The following is a 21,277-nucleotide window of genomic DNA, read 5'->3' as shown; positions in this document are numbered from 1 at the left end:
TTTATGGCTGGGAAATGCAAATAAGTATTCACATCAACAATCAGGACAGGTTTATAATTAAATGATTATTTATAGTAAATAGAGTTATAGACTTGAGTGTATTTTCTAGACCTTGTTATATATGTGTGGGTGTTTAAGAGACAATGCTTAATTGATTAAGTGAACATGAGAGTTTGTTGTTATCAGAGGCAGCTTTCGGTTTTTCAGTTCTGTTTCTGGCTCTAGAGTGTTCTCTGATCTGGGATTGACAACGTGCCTGAGTACTGTCAAATACTGTTTGGACTCTCGCTCTAGACTCCCAGTTGGAACTCTTTTCTCTGTTTTCTTGTCCATCTTGTATTCCAAGTTCTGACCTGGACTCTTGAAGACAGTCTCAAAGTGAAATGACTTTTCCTTAATCACATGTTATAGAACTCGCTTTGTGACCCAGCACAATTAAATATTTTTATCTGAAAGGATTTAGGTGGTTTTGAAGGATATGTAAAATAAAATGTCCTTAAATTAAAGATAGAGTGAGAGACTTTAAGAGGAGTGAGGAGTAAGAATTTTTCCAAATCCTTTACTTGTATTGTACTAGAACCATCCTCTTCCAGGTATAATTATACACCCAATTGCAGTGCGTATCTTCCCCCATCTCCCATGACTTGCACACTTGTAGAGCGGGTCACTTACACTCTGACCATATTTATGGACATCTGAATCGTGACCTGTCATCTCGACAGCTCTTCTGATAGTGCCCCACGCCCAACATTCCCCTCTGAACCTTGTTTGTGTTCTCCACTGAACCTCACAGTCTAGCTCCTAAATTAGCTGGTTTCCACATTATGGCCAAACACTCTTGCTCTTGTTCTTTTCGGTTCTTCTTTCTGCTTTCTGGTAGCTTCCAGTGATGTCAAGCTGGAGTGTTATGTGAGATGAGGTTGCATGGGAACACCTGGTAATTACTGGCATATTTGTGAATAGACTGTACAGATCAAGTGTTTGATTTTGATATTTCTGGACGTCTCTAAATAGTAAAAACGAGTGCCTTATTTGTGGTTTTTCAGTGAAGGATAAAACTTTGGGCTAATTTCAAGTTTAGTTGCATATAACTGAGGGATACCAAGTAGGGTGATTTTTGACATGCTATGGAAATCCAGAAGCATTTCTTGAAGATCTAGAGATTTAAATGGCAACCAGATTTAACTCAGTAATGGAAAAGCAAATGTTATTGTCCTTGTGCAGAGTGATTAGGACCTTGTTTATTCTCTTTTATAGCTATAAACAGATTGCTGTATGTTGTAATGGTATTTTATGCCCTCCAAAGAGATTATTGATTGTTATTTTGCTAGTTTTTCTGGCAGTGGTAAACTAGGTTCATTCAGCATAAAGTTTAGAATTTGCCTTAATGTGAGAAGTGACCTTTATTTTTTTTCCTATGACATTATTCACTGCTGACATCTATTTCTTGCAGACATGCTCAGACCCTTTTGTTTCTGGTGTTCATATGTAAGTTAGAGTTACAGTACTTTTATTTCTACCTTAAAACTTGGTTGTCCAACTTTTATGTTCTTTCAGATTAAAAGTTTGTTTTTTTAGATATTACCACAGTAGGTCTCTGGCACTGGCTTTCAAACTTTAGGAATCACTTGGAGTCCCTGTTAAAAATACAAATTACCGGGCTTCATGGACAGACTGTCAGCTACTGAAAATGTGCATTTTCAGAAAGCTCTCTAGATGGTCTTTATGCCTCACTTCAAGACATGCTGGTCAGTAAGGTTGTCATTTAGCACAAAGGTGGTTTAGATGTTTTAACGTGGGAAGAACTATGCATTTTAATATCATATTTTAAAACACTGCCTTCTGTTAGTCATCTTGCTTTTCTGTTAAAAAATAATAATATAGCAAGGACCCAAACCAGTTTCCTTATCCCCAAAGTCACACACCTAGCGTAATCTAAATTTTGATCTACTTATGTATAGTAAATCTCCCTCCCCCCATAATTATTTACAAACACTAATTATCTTTAGGCTGTTTGCTACTGTTTTGGTGTGTGGTACACTAGACCAGCTTTCTGGTGATGGTCTCCAGGCTTTTTAGCTTGCCATCCCTGAACAAAGCCCCTTGCCCTGGAGGCCAGCTTCGGTCACTTCCCACACAACTGTTCCAAGCATTGCTGCCTGCTGTTTGCCTTGCTCCCAGCTCAGTACATTTTTGTTTTACCTTTTAGAAGTTTGCCTCAGAAGGCCTTCACACAACTCTCCCAGGAGTTAAACTCATTCTCTAGGATCCATTGTTGATTATTTATATTCAGACTATATTTTCTATGTGTAGCTGAGCATGAAAAGAGAACACCCCTAAATATATTTACAAGAAGCTGCAAAACTAGAGTAGTATGGCTAGCTGAAGACAGTAGGTATTGCCTGAAATTGAAAGGTTGCAAGACATTGCCTCAGGTCACAAGAAGAAAACAAAGCAGAAGACTCATAATTAATTAATAAGCCCTTGATGGAGAGCTCTTATTTACAGTGTGAATGGCCAAAGGTTTTAAAAGTCAGAAAGAAAGATAATGTGTTCATTTGTTGCCTCTTTCTCTCTAGGGTTGTGGTAGCATAGGGCACAAATATCTCTTAAATTCTTTTTTCCCCCTTTTCTAGAGCCTTCCTATGAGACCTGCCCAGATGGGCATAAGGAATTAAGATACTCTTGTTGAAATAACAAGAAACATAATACAAATAAACATAATATAAACAGTTGCCAAATCATCTTCCATTAATGCTAACTTATTGTCCTACCAACAATGTATCGAGAATGTACCTTTCCCCTCTAACTGGCCAACAGTGTATTTATTTGTATTCTGTATTACCTCTCCTTTCTTTGCCAAATTGTGATAGATTCAAAAAGGTTTTAGAATTTTAGTTTCAATTTGCATTTCTAATTATGAGCAAGATTCAGCATCTTTCTATATTACAAATTGCAAAGCTTATTTCCCTACTTTTGCGAGATAAATCAGATGAACTTTCTTAAAGATTATAACTGAATTCTTCATTTAAATTTTTAAAGATATCCATATATTTTAAATACATATTTACATAGTATAATGCTGACTCAGGCTTTAATCTGTTGTGTTACTAAAAATCGTTGTTTGGCAAACCAATGTAGTTTATTATGGAAGATGCAAACTAAGTATAAGAGCAGAGAAAAGACAATGAACTGCCGTTTACCGTCATGCATTTTTAACTTACGTAATTTCATCTGTAAATATTTCACTGTGTTTATTTCTAAAATAGAATTTTTAAACTATAATAGTACCGTTATCACAACTAAGAAAATTATCAATAACTTTTCAGTATTAAATAACCTCTTACTTAGTGTTCAAGTCTCCCTGATTATCTCATGAATGGTTTTTATGTTTTGTTTGAATCAGTATTCAAATACGATTCATACATGGCATTTGGTTGTGATGAATCTTAAGTCTCTCTAAACGAATTTATAGTTTTCCTTCTCACTCTCTTTTCCTCCTTTTTTCTCTGCAAGTTATTTTTTTTACAAACACAGGTTGCATCGTAGAATTGTCTACATTCTGAATTTTGCTAATAAGTCCCTGGGATATTATTTAACATAGTTGTGTAAATTTCTAGTAAGGTAGTTGTTAGATCCACCGTGTTTCCCTGAAAATAAGACCTACCCCAAAAATAAGCCCCAGTTAAGATCGTCAGCCAGACGATGCATTTAGTACGTTATGACGATGTTTTAGAAGATGACAAGACTGTATTTGAATAAATGTAGATTGTTGTACATGAAAAAACAAGAAATCCCCTGAAAATAAGCCCTAATGGAGCAAAAATTAGTATAACACCTGGTCTTATTTTTGGGGAAACATGGTAGAGGTTTAGTCTGATCAGGTTCAGCACTTTTATTTATTTATTTATTTATTTAAATTTCAGGTGTGCAAAGCAACATAATAGACATTTACACCCCTCACAAAGTGATAACCCTCCTCCCCCAAGCTACTACCCCTGTGACATCTTATAAAAATATGGAATACTTCACGAATTTGCATGTCTTCCTTGCGCAGGGGCCATGCTAATCTTCTCTGTATCTCTGTATCGTTCCAATTTTAGTATATGTGCTACCGAAGTGAGAACTTGCGGTGTTTTGGGTTTTTTGTGGGTTTTTTTTGCCTGCTTGCAAGAGTGTAGAAGGTCCTCAAATAACGTTTTATTCAACGTAGTTTTTGTTTAGTGTAGTTTCACATAACACTGAGGTGCTGTAGGAAGCTTAGTCAAAGAACCTATCCACGATGTTAAGTGAGGACTTACTGTACTTCATAGACAACGTTTTGTTGTTCCATCTGCAGGCATATAATGTGTGGTTGTTTCTCTGTAATGGATAGTCGTCATAGCCTATCTTTACAACTTTATCTAATTTTGAGAAAAATAGAACATAGACATTCTAATGTATATCAGTCTTTATTGTTATTAGATTATTCCTTATTAAAGACTGTTACCTGCCATTCCTTCATTTAGTAGCTGGTTATTGATTTATTTATTTTTATTAATTTCAGTGTACAAAACAATGCAATATTTAGACATTTCACCCCTCAAAGTGATAACCCCTCTCCCCCATCTGTTGCGCCCCTGACCTCATATATATCTATTACAATTCCATTGACTCTACTCCCTATGCTATACTCCATATCCCGTGACTATATATATATTACATTATAGTTGACATACAATATTATTCAACTTCAGCTTCAGGTGTACAGTGCAGTGGTCAAGCATCTACACCATCCATGAAGTGGTCTCCCTAATAAGACATGTGCCCATCTGACACGCTACAAGATCTTGACATTATTGATTATATTCCCCAAACTGTCTTTCATATCCCATAGCAATATTGTAGTTACCAATTTATGCTGTCTAATCTCTTCACCTTCTCCCTCATCCCCACCCTCCTCCCTTCTAGCAACCATCAGTTTTTCCTGTATATCTCAGACTATTTCTGTTTACTTTGCTCATTTATTCAGATCTTTAGATTCCACATATAAGTGAGGTCATATGGTATTTGTCTTTCTCTGACTGACTTATTTCACTTAGCATAATGTTCTCTAGGTCCGTGGCATTTTTTTTTAGGAGAAATTGTATATCAACAGTTGGAAAGACGGGATAAATTCTTGATTATTTCTCTATTAATAGATTGATTAAACGTTTACTATTCATTTGCAGATCAATCTAGGCAGCTTTCTTTTCATTTGTTTAATGACTGCTTTCAAATTATTCCTCCAATTTGTAGTAGAGATAATTCCCTTCAGCCTTATTATCTGAATCATTAATTAAGGAAGCAATTTCTCTATGAATAATGAGTAAACTCTTATGTAAGCAGTTCTGTAAGTGATGCATTTCTGGGTAGAGAAGCCCAGAAGCCTATCAGAAGCTATGAAAGAAGCCTGTGAAAGAGTGACCCTGTCTTTAGAAAGGGGAGACACACGTCTCCCTTTTTATTGTGCTGAAAAAACCCTGGGAAGGTTGTCAGCTGTAAGAGGATTGTCTCAGTTCATCTGTTAATAATCAGTTGTCCTGCCAGTTAATGGAAATTGCTTGGAATTTTTAACCTACCCCTTCCTCAAAAGAGCTTAGGGAAGGAGGTTACTCAAATACCAAAAGAATGGAATTTAAGGAAAAGTTCTGTGTACCAGGTTAAATCAAGATACCGTTACTTGGGACAGCGGTCCCTCTTATCTATAAATGTCGTTTTTAAAGTTGTAACTAGTTCTCTTCTAAATTACCAGTTTCTTTGCTTTAATGGACTCTTTGCTTAAACTCTGAATTGAATTTATTTTAGGAAACACTTCAGTCTGTCCTAATGTAATAATGAAAATTTCATTACAAATACTAGACCTCAGCCATAATAAATTATGATTTATTGAGTGGTTTGCTTTATAAAGACACATGCTATTAGTCTCTAGGGCTATATAGGAAAAAATTTAAAAACCTGATCCTTTTCATCAAGGTATTTAAAGAGATGTCTCACCATCTAATGAGATGATTCTATTGTGGGGCCGTAACAACAGTGTGCACAGGATGTGTTAGGAACATGAAGGAAGACAGAAATAGCTTCATAGAGGAAATGACTTCTGGACTGATTCTGAAAGTGATAGTATCAAGCCATTGAGTGGGTAGTGACGTCCTGGAAAGGCTACAGAATTTCGAAAGAAAGATTGGAGGTGTGGTGAGCCTCTGCGGGGTAAAATAGGATGACATGAGACTTAAAAGCATTAGTTCTGGGCTCTGACTTCCTAATCTTAGGTAGTACATAGTAGCAATGATTTTAAAAAATTGTTGAAATGCTGTGCTTGCCTCTTTCCATGACCACATTAAAATTATGACTAATTTATAGAATAGTCAACCTGGAGAGTTATCTGCAGACTAGCTGAACAGAAGTCCTGTAACTGAGGTTGTAAAGAAGCCCTGAGGAGACTGGCAGGAGTGGTGGAGATGTGGATCGGGTGGCCCCACCCACGTGTGGGGGTTGAGCATCAGGAGGGATATCTCAGCTGTGGAGGACCCCCTGAGAAGCAAGGGGCCCCAGCCCCACACCGGACTCCCCAGCCCAGGGTTCCAGTGCCAGGAAGAGGAGTCCCCACACCATCTGGCTGTGAAAATCAGCAGGATTCTGTCTGTTGGGGTGAGATGAAAGGCAGCTGGAAACACAGGTGTCCTCTTTAAAGGGCCAGCGTACAGAGTCTCGCTTCCAGGCATTCACCCTTAGCTCCAGCGGATGGATGGATGGCCACTCAAGAGGCACCAGAGATACAGGCAGAGACTCAGTTGGGTGATTAGTGGGTGAGGCTGGAGGGACAGCTGCCATTGTCCCTGTTTTGAGCCCTCCTCCCGTGAAGCTTACATGCGGGTACCATCTTTTCTGTGTTGAGCCCTCTACCCACACATCCAAATCTGAATCTGCATTGGCCTGGTAAAATCTGCCTGTTCCACCCTGGTGACTCCCTGGAATCCTGCCCCACCCAACTCACACATCTCAGGAGGCACTTTAAGTAGCCTGGCAACCAGCCCCACACTGAACACTACAGGAGGCTCTTTCAACATTAAAAAAACAACCTTGGCTTGTGTGCCACCAGAAGCACTTTTGGTGGCAGAAAACCAGCTTCAGACTACTATCTTTTTCGGAAAACTGTGGGCCCAAGGCAAGTGGCAGCTGGCCTCAATGTGCTCTGACCCTCTTGCGGAGTGGCCACAGGCTTAGCAAACTAGTGTCAAACAGAATCTACATTAACCTGAGGAACACCACTTGCCCCACTCTGGTGATGCCCAGGTGCTGCCTCACTCAACTCTTGTGCTTCCTGAGGCTCCTTCAGTTGCTGAGCCTTATGGACAGGAGGCATCAAGCTTTGGGGTGCCCTGGGCCTTTTGCTGAGCTACCCCTGGCTTGGTAATGATGGCAGCTGGCTTTGGTTCCAAGCGTGGCTTCTCCCACGTGCCTCCCGGTCTAGCACAGGCAGTGACCAACCGTGGATAGCTTTGTAGCTCTTACCAGATAGCTCAGGGCCAGTTACAGGCAGTGGCTGACCTTGGCCTGCACAGGAAGCCCTCCAAAGAGACCCCAGAATCAGCACACCTGAAGGCATCCTCAGGCCACAACAGGGCACCACCCAATTAGCCCCACAAGTGGCACATCCAAAGCGTAGTCTCAACAGGCACATAAGCCCACTGGGGCGAATCCCTCTCCATGGGGTCAGCCTCTTCATAGCAGCTCACATGTTGTAAGCGTGGGCAATCCTCACAGTCAGTTAGCCTGAGGGTCAGTTCCTCCTACTGACGTGCCAACAGCAATCAAGACTCAACTACAACAGGAAGTCACACCCAACCCACACAAAAGACACTCCTGAAGCACCCGGCTCAGGTGATCTTATAGTAAAATAAGACTGGGTCTTATATTAATTTTTGCTCCTAAAGATGCATTAGGGCTGATGGTCTAGCTAGGTCTTATTTACGAGGAAACACGGTACTACGTAAGGCCATCTGGCCAAGACTGGAAGACATAGCAGATCTACCTAATGTATACAAATAAAGAGAGGCATGCAAAATGAGGAAACAAAGAAATATGTTCCAAATGAAAGAACAGAAAATCCCAGAAAAGGAACTAAATGAAATGGAGGCAAGCAACCTACCAGATGCAGAGTTCAAAATACTGGTTATAAGGATGTTCAAGGAACTTAGGACTTCAACAAAGAGATAGTAAGCATGGAAAAGGGCATAGAAACCTTAAAAAGGAATCAGTCAGAAATGAAGAATACTCTAGAAAGAATCAACAGCAGAATAGAGGAAACAGAGGATCGATCGAATCAACAATTTGGAAGACAGCAGAAAACACACAATCAGAACAGCAAAAAGAAAAAAAGAATAAAAGGGGGTAGTTTGAAGGACCTCTGGGAGGGACAGCATCAAGCGTACCAACGTTTGCCTCATAGTTGTACCAGAAGGAGAAAAGAGAGAGCAAGTGATTGAGAACCCATTTGAAGAAATAATGACTGAAAACTTCCCTAACCTGGTGAAGGAAATAGTTATACAAGCCCAGGAAGCACAGAGATTTTCAAACAGGCCCACACCAAGACACATCATAATTAAAATGCCAAAGGTTAAAGACAAAGAAACAATCCTAAAAGCAGCAAGAGAAAGGCAGACAGTTACTTACAAGGGAGCTTATTTCTCAACTGAAACTTTGCAGGCCAGAAGGGATTGGCAGGAAATATTGAAAGTGGTGAAATGAAAGGACCTTCATCCAAGATTACTTTCCCCAGCAAAACTATCATTTAAAATCAAAGGACAGATAAAGAGCTCCCCAGACAAGAAAAATCTAAAGGTGTTCATTGCCACCAAACCAGTATTACAATAAATGTTAAAGGGACTTTAAGAATAAGAAGGGGGGGGGAAAGCAAAAATAAAACAATTATTATATGGGTGGCTGGTTGGCTCAGTTGGTTAGAGTGTGGTGCTCACAAGACCAACGTCGCCTGTTCATTTCCCACATGGGCCAGTGAGCTGTGCTCTCCACAACGAGATTGAAAACAATGACTTGACTTGGAGCTGAGCTGCACCCTCCACAACTAGATTGAAAACAGCGACTACACGACTAGATTGAAAACACGACTTGACTTGGAGCTGATGGGTCCTGGAAAAACACACTGTTCCCCAGTATTCCCCAATTAAAAAAAATATATAACCATCATTAACATTCATTTATCAATTACCAGCAGCATAAATACTACACTAAGCTCTTAGTGTGTGTATCTTATTTAACTGTCACAAAAACTCATATTGGGCCATTGGACTCATGACAAAATTGATCCTTGGATTAGTAAATCACTCAAGATTACATAAGTAAAAATGGGGTCAGGATTCAAACCCAGTGCAGTTTGACTTCACAGCCCAATCATTAAGCTATACTCCTCTCCCTGGAATTAAAATGGAGCAAAAGCGAAGTTAAGTGTTAATTTAAAAATATGTAGAAAGTGTTTAAATTTGTAAAGATTTAACCACATGAAAATGGCTGGGAATAGGTGAAAATAACTCCAGAATGTTATGCTTAGGTGCTTACATAAAGAGACATCGGGGAAAGATTTCAAATAAAGGTGAAATGATTAATTTTACCAGATTTAGGATAATAGTAATCCAAAAAAGAACACAGACACTGTTAAATTTGAACAAATGACTTTTAAGTATATAAAGTAGATAGACTTTACTTATATTTGAAGAATGGGTGTAGTAGTTCAGTTTCTTTGGATCTGTGGACTACTTTTCTATATGACGTCAAGTGTCTAAGATGTAAGGAAAATGGGGTGCTTCATGGAACACGTACTACATTTTGACTGGAGTGGATCGTAATGTCATAACATTTAATCTTTTAGGTATTGACACTGCTGCTTTATACTACTGAGAACATACCCTCATACATTTTGTGGAGTGCTGTTTTAATTTCCAAATCTTTCCAACTTATTTGCATTGGATGCTAACACCAAGTTTTCAGTTTTGTTTAAGTTGGGGGAGACAAATTAATGATTTTCTTGTTTTAGGCGGAGGTTTGATCTACAGAATCCTTCCCGAATGGATCGTAATGTTGAGATGTTTATGAACATAGAAAAAACATTGGTGCAGGTAACTCAGAAAGCTAAATTACAGAAAGTTAAATTTTTTTCCTTGCATATACTTTTAGTTCTAAGATTAACTTCATTAGATTGACAAAAAAAATCAAATAAAATTTTTCTGAAATTATTACAGGTTTTGGGGGGATTATGGCTATAAAGTATGACTAAAACTTATTTATAGAATGTTGATCTTAAACTTCTGGTGAAATAATCTATGATATTTTTCTTTATTAATTTCACCTAATCCATTATTTGAATTTCTTTCATATTTTATATAAGTATTCTTATTTTACTAGTCACTTGTTTATACAGTCCTTTTCTTTGAATTTGTTTCATGGTTGTACCATAAATATAGATCTTATTTCCCCAACTAGATTATAACTTGGAGGAGACAATACTTAATTTTATTCTTTTCTTTCCTAGTATTTTTATTGATTGGTAATTTATAGTTATCATTGAATTAACTTTCCTGGGAAGAGGCAGCTGGCAAAATTTTAGCTAGATATTATTCACTAATGCCTAAAACTTGTTTCATGGACTGTTAGCTAGAGAAATAATTGAATGTTTTTTGTTGGTTGATTTTTGGTGATGGTTTGGGGAGTTAATATCCGTGTTTTAATCACTGTCACGTGTAATAGTAATGGGGGGAAAAAAGCTATAATTCACAGTCTTTATATTTTAAGTAACTTACATGATAAACCAAAATGAGCACATACTTCCCCCCTGCCAACAATAGGTGTAGGTGAAAACACTACATTAGACTTAGACTGATAGGTAAGTTCAGTAAAATTGACTGGAAGCATCAATATGTCATTATGGTACCTTAGTGAAAAAGATGATGAATTTCTTTAGGTCATGATCCTGAGCAAATTTTTGTCAGGGAGTACCTAGCTACAGAGGAGGGACATGGGGATGTTGTTAAGTACTCTGCTGAACACCTAGGTTTTATATTGAAATAAGACATTCTATGCGAAAGTACATCTTCCCATTTTAAGCAGTATTGCTTTGAGTGACACCTTTTACTATTAGGGTGATACATAAATAATACGACATTTCAAAACGAAAAGAATTTCAAAATCTATTCTTTATTTCTCAGAGCAATTGTCTGACCAGACCCAACATCTACCTCATTCCAGACATTGATCTGAAGTTGGCCAACAAATTGAAAGATATCATCAAACGACATCAGGTAATAGACACGATCACTTCAAAACATTGTGTAGTAGTAAACTTATTACAAGTCGCAACCATAGTATTTAATTTCTGTTTGTATCTTCATGAAATGAAAGTTTTCTCTCTGGGTTCTTACAGTACCAAATGTTTTCTCTCCACTTACCTTCAATTCTTAGCCCAGAATAGCATTTCCCTGGTGTTACTGAGATATAATTGACAGACAACATTGTGCAGGTTTAAGGTGTATAACGTGATGATTTTGATACATGTGTGTGTCCTAGAGTAGCATTTAATAAAGTCACCGGGGAGGAGTCTTCACAGTCTTACCGTGAAAAGTGCTTATGCAGAATGAACGAGACGTATGCCATAGCACTGTGATCAAAGTCAGAGTTGGTGACAGTTGTGGGTAGAAGATCAAATACAACTTCAAGTAAACCTGGCCCCCCCCCTTCGTTATGTGTATTTTATTTATATTCGTGGCTTTCAAAAAATGACTGGGAAATTATTTTCCCTATAAGCTTACTTAATCTTTTACATGTACCAGGGCTAACTTTTAACTTCTTCACTTCCTTCATGTAACTTCTTTATAGGCCAAGACTTTAGGTATTTTCTGCCTGTAGGTTTGTAACTACATGTGGCTAAACTGTAATATAAGCCAGCCCATGTCGTGATAAACTAGCTAAGGAGACCTATGTAGATGGTAATTTTCTGAAACAACTTCATTTGAGGACAAAGTTTTACCAATCCTTAGGTTTAATTGAGAAGCCTCATTAAATATCTTTTTTTCTGCTGCAAGAGAGATTGCCAGTTGAATTATGTTTTAGCATTTTCCAAGTTCCTAAAGTCAAGAAAGGTAATAAAATTGTGTTGTCAAATCAGGCAATCTGAAGTCCAGTTCTTTCACTAGCGTTATGACTTTGAACAAATCGCTTAACCTTCTTTTCTCTTTTGGACTCTCTGGTTATTGGAATGGCTGTCAAGTGTAGCTTTATTACATGTGGAATGATAGAGGGCAGAAATGGAACAAATTAACCTCCTGGTTATTGCCTTCCAAACTGAAATTTCCCACTCTTATTGCTATGAAACCATCCTGGGAAAAGTTTATATATTTTCCTACAGTTTTACTGAGCATTTAGTTGTCATAGTTGTTAAGAAATCTGACTTAGCAATTGTTTTCTAGGGATAACCTCCAGAGCTAATAATCTTACCATTATTGAATACTCATGATCAGACCTTTGCTCAGGCATTTAAAATGTATCAATTAGTCCATTGAATGAGCACTTACAGTGTATCTGTCACTATTTTTATTAGTTCATTGCATCTATTAGGTCTAATAAAATCCTTATGAAAAAGATATTGTTACCAATCTATTTCACAGGAGACATTGAAGTACAAAAAAAATTTACATGCTTGTCACATATCAGGCAAGTAATAAATGGTCGGGCTGAGTTCAAACCCAGGCCTGTCTGATGGACTGCAAGAGGCCAGAGTGCTAAATACTCTGCTCTGCTGTCGCCTCCCACTCGTGAGATGTTGACACCCCTTTCAGCTTCTGTGGCTGCTCAGAAGTGTACTCAAACACTTCTAATGGTGGAGAACTCCTTGCCTTATTTGGTAGCTCGTTCCCCTTTAAATCGCCCTCAATTTTACAGTTTTCTTTCTGTTTAAAATACCATTATTACGGTTTTCTGTTAATTTTGTTTAGGTGCTATGTAAACGCTTGATTTTAAGGCTTCTCATCATTTTTAGCATTTCTAGAATGAGCATTTTTGTGTCTAAATGTCATCCAAGTCATGTATGTAATATTCTACCTGTGGCCTCACTAAAATTTGACGTCAGCATGTATATCATCCACTTTTTTAACGTTGAATTAATAGTAGCATATATACGAATTGTGATCAAACAATACAGCAAATGTTTAAATAAAAAAAAATTATTACAGTAAAAGACACACTGCCATTAATCCCCCCTCCAAATACTCCCCTTCACTTTGAACACACTTATCCCATTGTTCTTGCCACTTTCTGAAGCAGTTCTGGAAGTGCTCTTTCGTGAGTATCTTTAGTTGAGCTATCATGGTTACCTCGAAGTCCTGAATCATTTTGACTTTGGGGAAGAGCCAGAAGTCCTACGGTGCCAGGTCCAGTGAATCAGGTGGATGAGGATACACCGTAATGTTTTTATTTGACAGAAATTGCTATACCAGAAGCGATGTGTGACACAGCATGTCATGATGGAGGGTGATTTATGGCACACTTTAAAGCACACCTTCTTTCAACTGTAGCTCACACCCCACTGACTCCACCGAACAAGTTCTCACACAGTGGTACCAAGGTTTGACGCGCCACTTCCCGTATTGAAGATCCCTGCCTTTCCATTGGATGTCACTCAGCAGCAGCATTCACTATATTTTGTGATCACAACGGAAGGCTCCCTGTCACACATCGCTTCTGGTACGGCAATTTCTGTCAAATAAAAACATGACGGTGTGTTCTAATCCACCTTATTCACTGGATCTGGCACCATGCAACTTCTGGCTCCTTCCCCAAAGTCAAAATAACCATGCTTTCATGGTTTTGAATCAGTTTAGGACATTGAGACAACCACGACAGCACAAGTAAAGATACTCACGAAAGAGGATTTCCAGAGCTGGTTCAGAAAGTGGCAAGAACTATGGAATAAGTGTGTTCAAAACAAGGGGGATTATTTTGAGGGGGATTAATGGCAATGGTCTTTTGCTGTAATAAATTTTTTAAATTTAAACATTCACCATACTTTATCGTTACACCTTATACATGCTAGAGTCAAGTCAATGTCCATCATTTATATATGTATGTGTAAGATATTGCTCATGGCCATAAACCTGCATTGATTCACTTCTAATAATAATGATAATTTATGATTACTTTGGAGTAACTTTTGAAATTAGAGGTACTCGTATTACTGATAGTTACTTGAGAGATACATAGAGAATTAGCTAAGAGGTACTTGTATTTTTTTTCCTATACAACAGTGTAAATCGTGTCTATAGATAATTTATTTTTGTTCTTGTTAACCACTATCCTTTTCCTTGACTAAAAATAATAAGAATATTGTAGTCTTAAAATGATACTTTTAAAATATAGTAAGTAAAATAATACCTTTATAATTCTTAGGCATGTTGCATCTGGCATCTCATAGTTTGTTGGCCATGTGCTTTATTTTTATGTTATTTGTTCATTTGCTTTTCAGGGTACATTTACTGATGAGAAGTCAAAAGCTTCCCACCACATTTATCCATATCCTTCCTCACAAGAGGATGGTAAGTTAGCTTTTGGTTGTGAACTGATAAACTCACATTTCACTAGATTTTAAGTTATATCAGCAGAGGTTTAAACGATATAACCAGCATTTTTAGAAAGAGACTATCAAGCATTAAATACAATCCACAGATTGTTTAAGTTTATAGTTTTTCCTTTTTTTGCTGAATTGGGCTAAGCAAACTAATTCTGTGATGTCCAACTTTTTAATCATTAGACTTTTATTTCTTAGTTGGTAATTACCATCTGGTGTTAAGTCTAGGCATGCCTTATGTATTAACTTTTTAAGTTTTATTATGTCTCTTGTGTTCTGAAGATTAAGAGACATTGCAGGAGAGCACAACATGTTTGGGGAATATGGCTTACAGGCGGTCAAAAGTAGGCCTCTCCAAAATAATGTTAGTTTGGTGAATTTACAGTGGTTCAGATTCTGATCGTCAACACTGCTATCCTGACAGTCGACTTTGTCAGTAGCCGCGGTTCATTAGACACCTATGGAAACTGATTTGTCCTAAGCATTCTTTCAAAAGTTGGAAAGTTGGGAAACAAAATGTGAATTATTAATCAACCAAATTAATTAGTTTAGATTAAGAAATAAATCTCCTGTAGGGATCAAATATTCTGGTAAGCACAACATATCCTTGTAAGACATCTGTGTAAGAAGCCAAATTATATCAGATTTGAGCTGCTAATTACCCCATGCTGAGTTTTTTTCCTGACCAGTGTGTTCTGGTAACCAGAAGATTACCAGACAGTTCCCATATGTTTGAAAATTAAGACGTATATTGCCAAATAATCCATGGATCAAAAAATAAATTGCAATGGAAATGGAAAATCTTTGAGTCTTAGTAATTATGCAATGAATAATAAAGTATAAGAACCTTAAATTTTGTAGGATGCAGCTGACTCTTTATCAAGAGGGAAATTTGTGTCTAAATGTGTATTATTAGGAAAGAAGAAAGACTGAAAGATCAGTGGTCCACTCATCTTTCTCAAGAAATTAGAAAAATAATGTCAAATTAAAATTAAAAGAAGGAAGGAAATAAGTAAAAGAGCAAAAATTAATGTACAAAATATACAGTATCAAAGTGCTCAGCTGTGTCAGAAACGGTTTTTAGACAAGACTAATATAAGCCTATTAAAATTTTGCTGCAAACAGGAGAGAAAAAGAAAGAACACATGATGTCAAGAATGGAAGGGGGCATTACTACAAATTCTACAGATACTAAAAACAATTATAAGCGATTGGGTTGGTTTGATTGATTGCTTGCTTGCGTGCTTGTTATCGAATATAAGTCATAAAGTTTTATACACCTATTTTTTCTTCTAAAAGTTTCATAGTTTTAGCTATTACATTTAAGTCTTTCCATCATTAGTTTTTATAGCTGAAAGTTTGATTTTATTTGTAACAGTCACAATTTTAGCTCTATGATTATTACGCTTTTAAAAAGTAAAAAACCTCACCCTGCCTTTTGTGTTTAGTGAGTTGGTTTTTGATTGTATCCTGTTAGGTAGTTGCAACTAGTTTCCACTAGATGGAGGTGGTGGATAGCTGTGTACGTTAGAATACTGATTCTGTTCCTGGCCAACTAATAAAGATTTCTCTCATAAAGGTGGTATAAATGTTCAGGTAGTGAACTTATTTGGGGGGAGAACCCTGTTTTTTACAGATTTGAACTGCAATTTTTATACCTTAGCTACTTAGTAATTAATTCTTTATGTGAGTTTTTTCCTTTGTTTAATACAACTTCGTTTACTACATACTGATGCTTGTATTGCTATCGGTAGTTAATTGTTAGGAGATATAATTTAAATTTAATTTTTTTTTTTTTTTTTAAAGATTTTATTGGGGAAGGGGAACAGGACTTCACTGGGGAACAATGTGCACTTCCAGCACATATTTTTTTTCCAAGTCAAGTTGCCGTCCTCTCAGTCCCAGCTGCGGAGGGCGCAGCCCAGCCCCAGCCGCCGTTTGCTGGTTGCAGGGGGCGCAGCCCACCATCCCTTGCGGGACTCGAGGAGCTGGACTGACAACCCTGTGGTTGAGAGCCCACTGGCCCACGTGGGAATCGAACCGGCAGCCTTCGGAGTTAGGAGCATGGAGCTCCAACCGCCTGAGCCACCGGGCCGGCCCTAAATTTAATTTTTACTATATTGAAGGTTATCTTTTTAATATAAAACATGATCCTACATACTGTGTGATTATCCTTAGAATAAATGGCTCTCAAGTAAATGTTGGCTCTGAGTGAAGCCTTGACCTGGGCTGCTTACCTGTACTTGTTTCATGCAAGTGTACAGGTGCTAAAACCGCCACAGCACATTAAAAACCAAGTTGTAAAACCCTTACAAATGCAATGTATCTTTCGTGAGGATTAGTTACAGAATTTAAAGTAAAAGGTGATATTTAATGGTGCTTAAAATTTTAAGTATGGCATACTAAAAGGGGATACAAAATATGGAAAAGCATAGAGGTAATAAATTATGACATTTAAGGAAAAGCAAATGGCAAGGTTGGGCTTAATGTCTCAGGATAGTGGGAGATAAGGTAGGTAAGTGAGAAGATACGCGTTCTGGTTTTAAGAGCTTTGTTTTTATTTGGTGGATGAAGGAAAAGGTAGACAGTATTGATCATTGTGGTGAAGAGAAATGTCCAACTGAGGCTGTATTAGGAGAGTTTGCCTGGGAGCTGATTTCTGGGATATATGCTGTAGGTAGACTGATCAGAAAGCAAGACCCATTGGAAGCTCTGGATTAAATTGCTGAGTGAGAGAACATTTACAACCCATTGGCTGGGATAAATCCATACATCTGGAGAGCAAAGGAGGTTAGGCAACCGACAAACCAGGATGGTCTGTATCTTAAAAGTCGGGAAAAGAAGGAAATGAAAGCATTTCAAAACGGAGGAGGTGGGCAGTGGAATTGTTCTACAAAGTAAGGCCTGAGACAGGGCATTTGGATTTGTCAGGAAATAATTGATAACCTTTGAGAATAAAATTTCAGTAACTTGCAAGTGAGAGGAAGTTGGGGAGTTGGTGGAAGAGCACCCTTTTCTCAGAAAGTGTGGCAGGGGAAAGAAAATCGAGGACTCTACCTAGCAGGTGGCCTGGGTTTTGTCTTTCAGGTCATGGCTTTATAATGCATTTCTGGGCAGAGCAGATGTAAATTGAAGCACATAATAGGGTTGAGACCTGGAAGGGATGGAGAAATTGGTTTAAGAACATGGGTTGATGTACTCGTTTTATCAGAAAGAATATGTACTTCCTCAGAGATGAAAGAAATTGAAACAAATCGAGATATTAATTAAAAGAGGAAAAGATACTAAATCTTATTCAAAAGAAATCTTATTCATTCATCTAAAGTCCCTTAGGCTTTCTTATCTGTTCATCATTCTTTTTTCTTTTTGTTCATCTGACTTGATAATTTCAAATTACTAGTTTTTGAATTTATTGATTCTTCTGATTGTTCAAGTCTAATATTGAACCTGAATTGAATTTTTCAATTCAGTTATTACATTTTTCAGCTACTCTGGTTGTTTTTTATAGTTTCTGTCTCTGTGTTGATGTTCTCGTTCATGCATCATTTCTTTAATTTTGTTTGTTTAACTCTGTTCTCTTGTAGTACATTGAACCCTCTTTAAAATGATTATTTTGAATTTGTCGGGCAATTCTTAGATCTTTGTTTTTTTAGGATTGGTTTTGAGATTCATTTCATTTCTTTGGGCCATTTTCCCTTTCTCTTTTTGTGTCTTGTTATTTTCTGCTGTTTTGTGTATTTGCAAAAATAGCCACCTCTCGGAGCCTTCTTTACGTTCTGGCTTTGTACGAGGGAAGACTCACTAGTCAGTTCAGCTTGAGAGGTCTAGGCATCTCTCAAATGATTTCTGGGTATGCATCTTCTCTGGACTTGGGTGTGCAATTTCCCAGTCAGAGAGGTTTACTGGTTTCTCTTTCAACAGCTTATAATCTTGTTGCTTTCTCCAGTGTCTCTCTGCTCTACTGTAAGTTCTCTGTGGCTGCAGCAAGCCACTGCGCTCTTTCCATCTCTGCAGTATCCAGACTTCCAACATATGTTGGTTCCCCATCAGCACTCTGAGTCAGTAGAGACAGAAACCATCCCTTGGGCTGTCCCCCCACCCCCCTCGCGAAGTCGGAATGTTGGATACATGTTCCACTCTTTTTCCCTACCAAGGGAGAAGTTGGGATCTGGGTGCTTTATCCCGATTGCACTGAGCTGAGCCAGCCTCTGTCTGTAGCACTGCTGGTTTGCTGGTGCTGCAGAAGCTGCTGACTTTTGTTCTCCATGGCTACCACGCATCCAAAACATGCCAGTTCCATCAGTGCTTTGAGTCAGGTGAGCCAGACCAGTCCCTTGGCGGCCCCCTGAAAAGTCGGAACATTGGATGCACTTTTGCTCTTTTCAGCCCAAAGAGGAAGCTGTGAGCTGATCTCACTGAGCTCTGCTGGCTTGGGAGAAGTGCTATTGTGGTTAATAACAAAGAGCTTTTCTTACTGTCTCAGTGCAGCTCATCTTGACTTTGAGCTTGCCAGGGTGTGGGCCTTTCTGTTCTCTCTTGCTAACATCACTTCCTGTGCATTATTCCCTTTTATTGCCAAATAACATTACATTATCTGGATATATGTGCTACCTTTTGTTTAGCCGTTTGAAAGTTGATGGACATTCATTTATAAATAATGCTGTTATGATCATTTGTATAAAAGTTATTGTTGGACATGCTTTCAATTCTCTTGTATTTTTATCTAGACAGTAGATTGCTGAGTTATATTGGCAACTCTGTGTTAAATATTTTGAGGTACTGCCACCCTGTTTCCCAAAGTGGCTGTACCATTTTATGAACCCATCAGCATTGTATGAAGATACCAATTTCTCTACATCCTTATTTGCACTTTATCTGCTGTTTTTTTATGTGAACCATTCTAGTGGGTGTCAGACAGTATATCCTTATGGTTAACGATTCCAAGTGTCTTGTCATGTGCTTTTTGGCTATTTGTATATCTTTTCTGGAGAAATATCTGTATAGATCCTTTTTCTGTTTTTCAGTTGGGTTACTTGCCTTTTTATTGTTGAGTTGTAAGAGTTACTTCCATGTTTTGATTTTGGGCTAATTTTTACTCATAAAATTGTGGGGTTTTTATAGGTTCTATGTAGCTTATGATCGTCTCTGGGAAGAGTATGAATTCACATCCCTAACCATTAGCTGTTTCTGCTATGAAAAATTTCAAGGGCAATCAGTGCCACAGTCTCTATCAAAGTCGGCTGTAGAAAGGATGAATATCCTCTGTTCTTTACCTCCTAAAGCTGCACAACCTTTGAAGGTAGATTCCGTATCCTAAAGACAGCTCTTGGTAGTTAGAGAGTCAGTATATCTCATATCCAGAGTGAGTTCTGAAAAGCCCACTGCCCTCCTCTTCACCTTTTCCTTGGACATTTTGGGACATCAGGCCAAGGAACATGGCCTGATTTCTTCCTTTTCACTTTTTTTCGAGAGTAAGGTGAGCACGTGGATGCTTAACAAAGAGCACAGGCATGTGGACCTCATGGCTTCAGTCAGTGAAGGGGCTATTTCATGTTGGAACGGGCAGTGCAAAGCCAATTTTACTTAGCTTGATTTCACTTAGTTTTTCTGTTTTGCTGTTTCTTGGGTTTCAAGGAGTTTCATTAGCTCCTTTTTAGTACCTAGAAACAAGTTTTCTAAGCTAAATTTAGACTACCAAAGAAATATAACAAGTGCTAAAATGTAGATATAATTCAACTATGACGAAAAGTTAGTAAGAATAATATGAGTATATAAATTTGCACCTATATTTGTTAAGGAAACTTGAAATAAAAATATCTGATGTGATCATATTTGCTTACAGTCTTGTTGGGAGGGCTCAATTAACAGGAGGCCGTTAAAGAATACCAGAAATCGTATTATTGCTAAAAGCTGTGATGTAGCACTATAAAGCATTACAGGATACAGAAAAAGTGGATCAAGAGGAAGAAGAGTATTTGGCAAAACTTTCAGGGAGTTGCAACATGACTTACACCTTGAAATATGTGTAGTGATTGCAAAGCCTCACAGAAAAGGGAGAGGGTCTACAAGAGAAATGAGGCACTAAAGAATATAGTGACTGATTTGGGACCTGGAGACACTCAGGCAGGTGAGTGGGAGGGGAGGGTTATACTGCACTGGACAGCTGGTTTGGTCAGGAGGGAGGGATAATAGGCCTAGACCGAGTAAATCTGAATACACGGTGGAGAAACTTCCCCTTAAAGTGTGGTAGATAACATTCAATTGTGAGAATACATTTTTGGGGAGGACTTCTTAGCAAACCAAAAACTTAGCAAACCAAAAATTAAGTCTAAATAATAGTTTATTCATTTATTTTGTCAGCTTGACTAAAGTTTTTTCTTTTTCCCTTTCAGAAGAATGGTTGAGACCTGTGATGAGAAAAGACAAGCAAGTGTTAGTGCATTGGGGGTTTTACCCAGACAGGTAATGTTGGGAGGTCCTGATTTGGCCTAAAGGTCTTTGTCAATGCAAGCCAGAGTTATGTATAAAGAGTGTCACTTTATGAATAATGACAACTTTGTTATAGTTTTAGTCATCAATCTCACTCTTTTGAGTCTTTTAGTGATTGTTTTCTTAGGGCATTCATGA

General features: G+C 37.9%; 1 protein-coding gene across 2 annotated transcripts in view; it reads left to right on the top strand.

Moving 5' to 3' along the window:
- SMARCC1 (SWI/SNF related BAF chromatin remodeling complex subunit C1) overlaps window positions 1-21,277 on the top strand; it is a 140,033-nt gene that overhangs the window by 16,627 nt on the left and 102,129 nt on the right. For both annotated transcript variants that reach the window (XM_081072761.1, XM_081072762.1), the window contains exons 4-7: window positions 10,073-10,154; window positions 11,241-11,333; window positions 14,549-14,618; window positions 21,043-21,112. In XM_081072761.1, the coding sequence (XP_080928887.1) occupies window positions 10,073-10,154; window positions 11,241-11,333; window positions 14,549-14,618; window positions 21,043-21,112 (315 nt within the window). The remainder of the gene's footprint in view (window positions 1-10,072; window positions 10,155-11,240; window positions 11,334-14,548; window positions 14,619-21,042; window positions 21,113-21,277) is intronic.

Source organism: Rhinolophus hipposideros (genome assembly GCF_964194185.1).
Source record: "Rhinolophus hipposideros genome assembly, chromosome: 14".
In the NCBI taxonomy this organism is placed as follows: domain Eukaryota; kingdom Metazoa; phylum Chordata; class Mammalia; order Chiroptera; family Rhinolophidae; genus Rhinolophus; species Rhinolophus hipposideros.
This window is presented reverse-complemented; position numbering and strand designations above follow the sequence as displayed.